Raw genomic sequence first — 3,824 nt, forward strand, 5'->3', positions numbered from 1 at the left:
GAAATTAAGTTTAGAGATCAAATTATAATTTTTAAGAGTTGATTTGGTCAAGTTATGAATTTAATTATATAAATATTAAAGTTTTATAGTCAATTAAAAGCTTGACTGAAGAATTCCAAAATTAAAAATCAAACTAAAAAAAACGTGTAAATAGAGAGATTGAAATTGATTGGATCAGGAATTAAATTAAAAAAATTTAAAGTTTATTAATCAATTAAAAATCAAATTATACAAAAAAAAATTATGTATCATCCACTTATAATTTTTTATCATCAAAGGTGGCTATGATGATTGGACAAGTAAGGTGGAAGTTTTTTAACCTTGAAAACCCAAATTTCATCATAAACTTCGTCAGGCAATCCAGACAGTGCTAACCTACACTTATAATTGCCGCGTAAGCACGCTTTACTTGGCGAACACAACGGTTCAGACCGGTACGTTTTCAGGAGGCTGTCGGCTTCTTGCAGTTGCGTCCGGTACTGAACCGTGTGCGCATTTAACGTTGGGGCTTTTTTGACGATTGTCTGAACCCATTTGGGATCTTCTTCGAGAAATAAAGTGGTGCCATGTGGATTTAATGATGTCCACATGAGAGAATCAAAACCCAGACCAAATACAAGGAAGTTGCAAGGTGAACGCGTTTTGAGGACATCGAAAGTGACTGAGATTTCGGCCAAAGATTGTTGTGGGACGATCTTTGACGTTGCATAGTGAAGGATAGATTGGAGTTGAGTCGGCGTAGCGTCGTAATCCGCGGCGGCGCGGGCTTTGGCCGAAGCTAAGGAGCAGAGGCCGAAGGAAGAGATGTTATCAACCGACCGGATTAAGTTTGAAAAGAGAAACGCACCGATGATCAGACCGGATAAAGCCACTGCGAGTAGACAGGATTTTTCCGGAGTAAATTGGGTTCTCTTCATCTCTTTTTCTCTCTTGATAGAATTTATGATTGGTTTCTTGGGAAAAGGGAAAGAAAGGAGGAGAGAATCTTGCTTGGTCTTGGGCTTGGGTGGAGGAGCTGTGTCTGGCAAGATTGTTGTTCGTTATATAGAGAGATAGGAAATGAGTTGAAGAGTGGAAGAGAGCATAAATAGATAATGAGTGAAGGTTTTGTTTTTGGACATAAATACCCATATAATTTTAGGACTTGGGAGTTGTGCACACGTTGTCTGTAAATTGTATCATCTCTTTGGATGTTTTGTGGTGTTGCTTCTAACAAATTACTGATTGGTTTTTTTTTCCAATTTTTGCTGAATTATTATTGGATTCAACACTTGACTTTCATGGGCAATAAGATTTTCCATGCACACCTATTGACCAGGTAATTGGAGGCCTCTGGTTGTTGGCCTCTAGCATTGAAAAACTTTACCATGTCTATGTTATTACTTGATATTTGAATTACTTGCATGGTTGGCCTTTACCTTCACACCTTCACCCTTTCAATTGATGGTGAGTTATTTTGTTCAAACTTTCTTATCATCTTTGAAATGGTGGTTTGTCCTTGTCATAATTTATTTTTAGATTATTTTTTATCTTTCAAAATAAAAAATAAAAAATATATATTTAGAAGAAATTCAAAAAATAATGCTAGTGAGAAAAGGATGTCAAAACACCCAGAAAATAGATAAAACTTAGCTGAGGAGATTCAAAAATACTAAAATTAAAATTTAACGTTATATTTTTTATCGATGAGAGCCTTGTTTATAAAGAAAATTCAAGAAAGAAAGAAAAGTTCAAAATCAGATGTCTATGAATTCAATTAAATTTTATTGAAGATTTAATTGAATTTATAAAGAGTTCAATTCCAAGAAAAATTATTTTTTAAATCAATTTAAGTTTTAATAGGAAGAAATTAAGTTTAGAGATCAAATTATAATTTTTAAGAGTTGATTTGGTCAAGTTATGAATTTAATTATATAAATATTAAAGTTTTATAGTCAATTAAAAGCTTGACTGAAGAATTCCAAAATTAAAAATCAAACTAAAAAAAACGTGTAAATAGAGAGATTGAAATTGATTGGATCAGGAATTAAATTAAAAAAATTTAAAGTTTATTAATCAATTAAAAATCAAATTATACAAAAAAAAATTATGTATCATCCACTTATAATTTTTTATCATCAAAGGTGGCTATGATGATTGGACAAGTAAGGTGGAAGTTTTTTAACCTTGAAAACCCAAATTTCAATATTTGTTCACCTAAAAACATGAAAAATAATATATGGTATGAACATCTAAAATCACTTTCATGACAATAAAAGATTTTCAACTTAATAAAAAAACTCAAAATCAATTCAAATAAAAACTTTAGCTGCGTCAAGTACTGAACCGTATGCGCATTTAACGTTGGAGCCTTTTTGACGATTGTCTGAACCCACTTAGGATCTTCTTCGAGAAACAGAGTGGTGCCATGTGGATTTAATGATGTCCAAAGTTATACTTTATCTTATTTATTATCATTGACGGTGAAAATCATCTCCATTAAATTTATCTTTTAAAAATAAATTAAAAAATATTAAAATTATAGTTATTGAATGTTAAAATTTGATCATCCTAAAAATTTTCTTTCTTTCTTTTTTAATGAGTTTCCTTGTCATCTTTAGACAAGGATGGACTAGAATACCAAAAATAAATTTAGAAATTAAGACATAAAAACCTTAAATAATAAGGATTAAATATAAAAAAAAAGTAAAATTTAATGGTTGTATTGAGCATTTTAACATTACAAGCAGGAGATTTTTTTTAATGTCAATTTTAATTATTAATCTTTCAATTTTCGTTTTAAGAACAATCTAATTTTTTTATATATAAAATTATTCTTTAATTCAATGTATATTCAATGACATATCAAGTATGAGAGAGCATGTAAATTAAATTATATTAAACAAAAAGAACCATGTAAACATCACTTACACGGATATAATCTAAAAGAAATAAAGTTTTGTGATGCAAGCAAAAAGATACCAAAATTTAAGAGATTAAGGAGGAAAAAAATAACTATAATCAGTGACAGTTCATCAACATTGAATAGGAGTGCGATGCATTGCAATGTAATTATAATTTAATACTTATATATATAAAAGCATTATATATATATATATATAAAAAAAAAAAAAAAACTATTTCAACGTCTCCAGCTTTTTTGTACAGCGAAAAGCAAAAGGAATGCTAGACAAAGAAGAAAAAAAAACTGTAAATGGGCCATCATAAAGACCTGATACCTTGCCGGTTCTTGCTCTAGTGTCTGGCACTCTGCAGTTAGAAAATATTTTTAAAATATTTTTAAAAATATTTATTTTTTAAATTAAAATATTTTTTAGTATTTTCATATCATTCATTTGATACACACTGTAAAAATAATTTTTATAAAATAAAAGGTATTAATTTAATATTTTTTAGAATAAAAACACTATAAAAAACAACTAAATACGTATTTTGATGCTATCACAAATTTTTGAAGAAGTGGCTTGGTGACAGGAAATTGGGATCCTGGGCAGTGAAGTCAATGCCAAGCTTTCTGTCCACTCCACGGCGTTTAAAAAAGAAGAAGGGATGGTTGGGAGAAATTTGAAGAAGTGGCTTGGTGACCGGAAATTTTCTGTCGGCGTTTAAAAAAGGAAAAAGGGTAATTGGGTGGAAGAAATTCCATCGCATTAAAAGCTTACTCCTATGATTTTGTCTATCCATCACCTTCTTCATAGCGTTGCTCTACTTTTTTTCAATAACCACACACATCCTCTACTCTACAGTGACAACACGGATGCAGAAATATCTTTTCATATAAGCACCAACAACATCGCCGTGTCGACTAAGGTTAGTATCAGGTT

The 3,824-nt window shown here is 30.4% G+C and overlaps 1 protein-coding gene across 1 annotated transcript; it reads right to left on the bottom strand.

Moving 5' to 3' along the window:
- Positions 1-272: 272 nt before the first annotated feature.
- Positions 273-1,171, bottom strand: LOC105109245 (glucuronoxylan 4-O-methyltransferase 2-like). The gene has a single exon (XM_011003877.1). It carries the CDS (start codon positions 915-917, stop codon positions 273-275), a length of 645 nt encoding a protein of 214 aa, XP_011002179.1. The 5' UTR covers positions 918-1,171.
- Positions 1,172-3,824: the final 2,653 nt, after the last annotated feature.

Source organism: Populus euphratica, unplaced genomic scaffold, assembly GCF_000495115.2.
Source record: "Populus euphratica unplaced genomic scaffold, PopEup_1.0 scaffold210.1, whole genome shotgun sequence".
Lineage (NCBI taxonomy): Eukaryota > Viridiplantae > Streptophyta > Magnoliopsida > Malpighiales > Salicaceae > Populus > Populus euphratica.

Coding starts and splice junctions, on each gene's coding strand:
- LOC105109245 (XM_011003877.1), bottom strand. CDS start 917: ATGAAGAGAACCCAATTTACTCCGGAAAAATCCTGTCTACTCGCAGTG.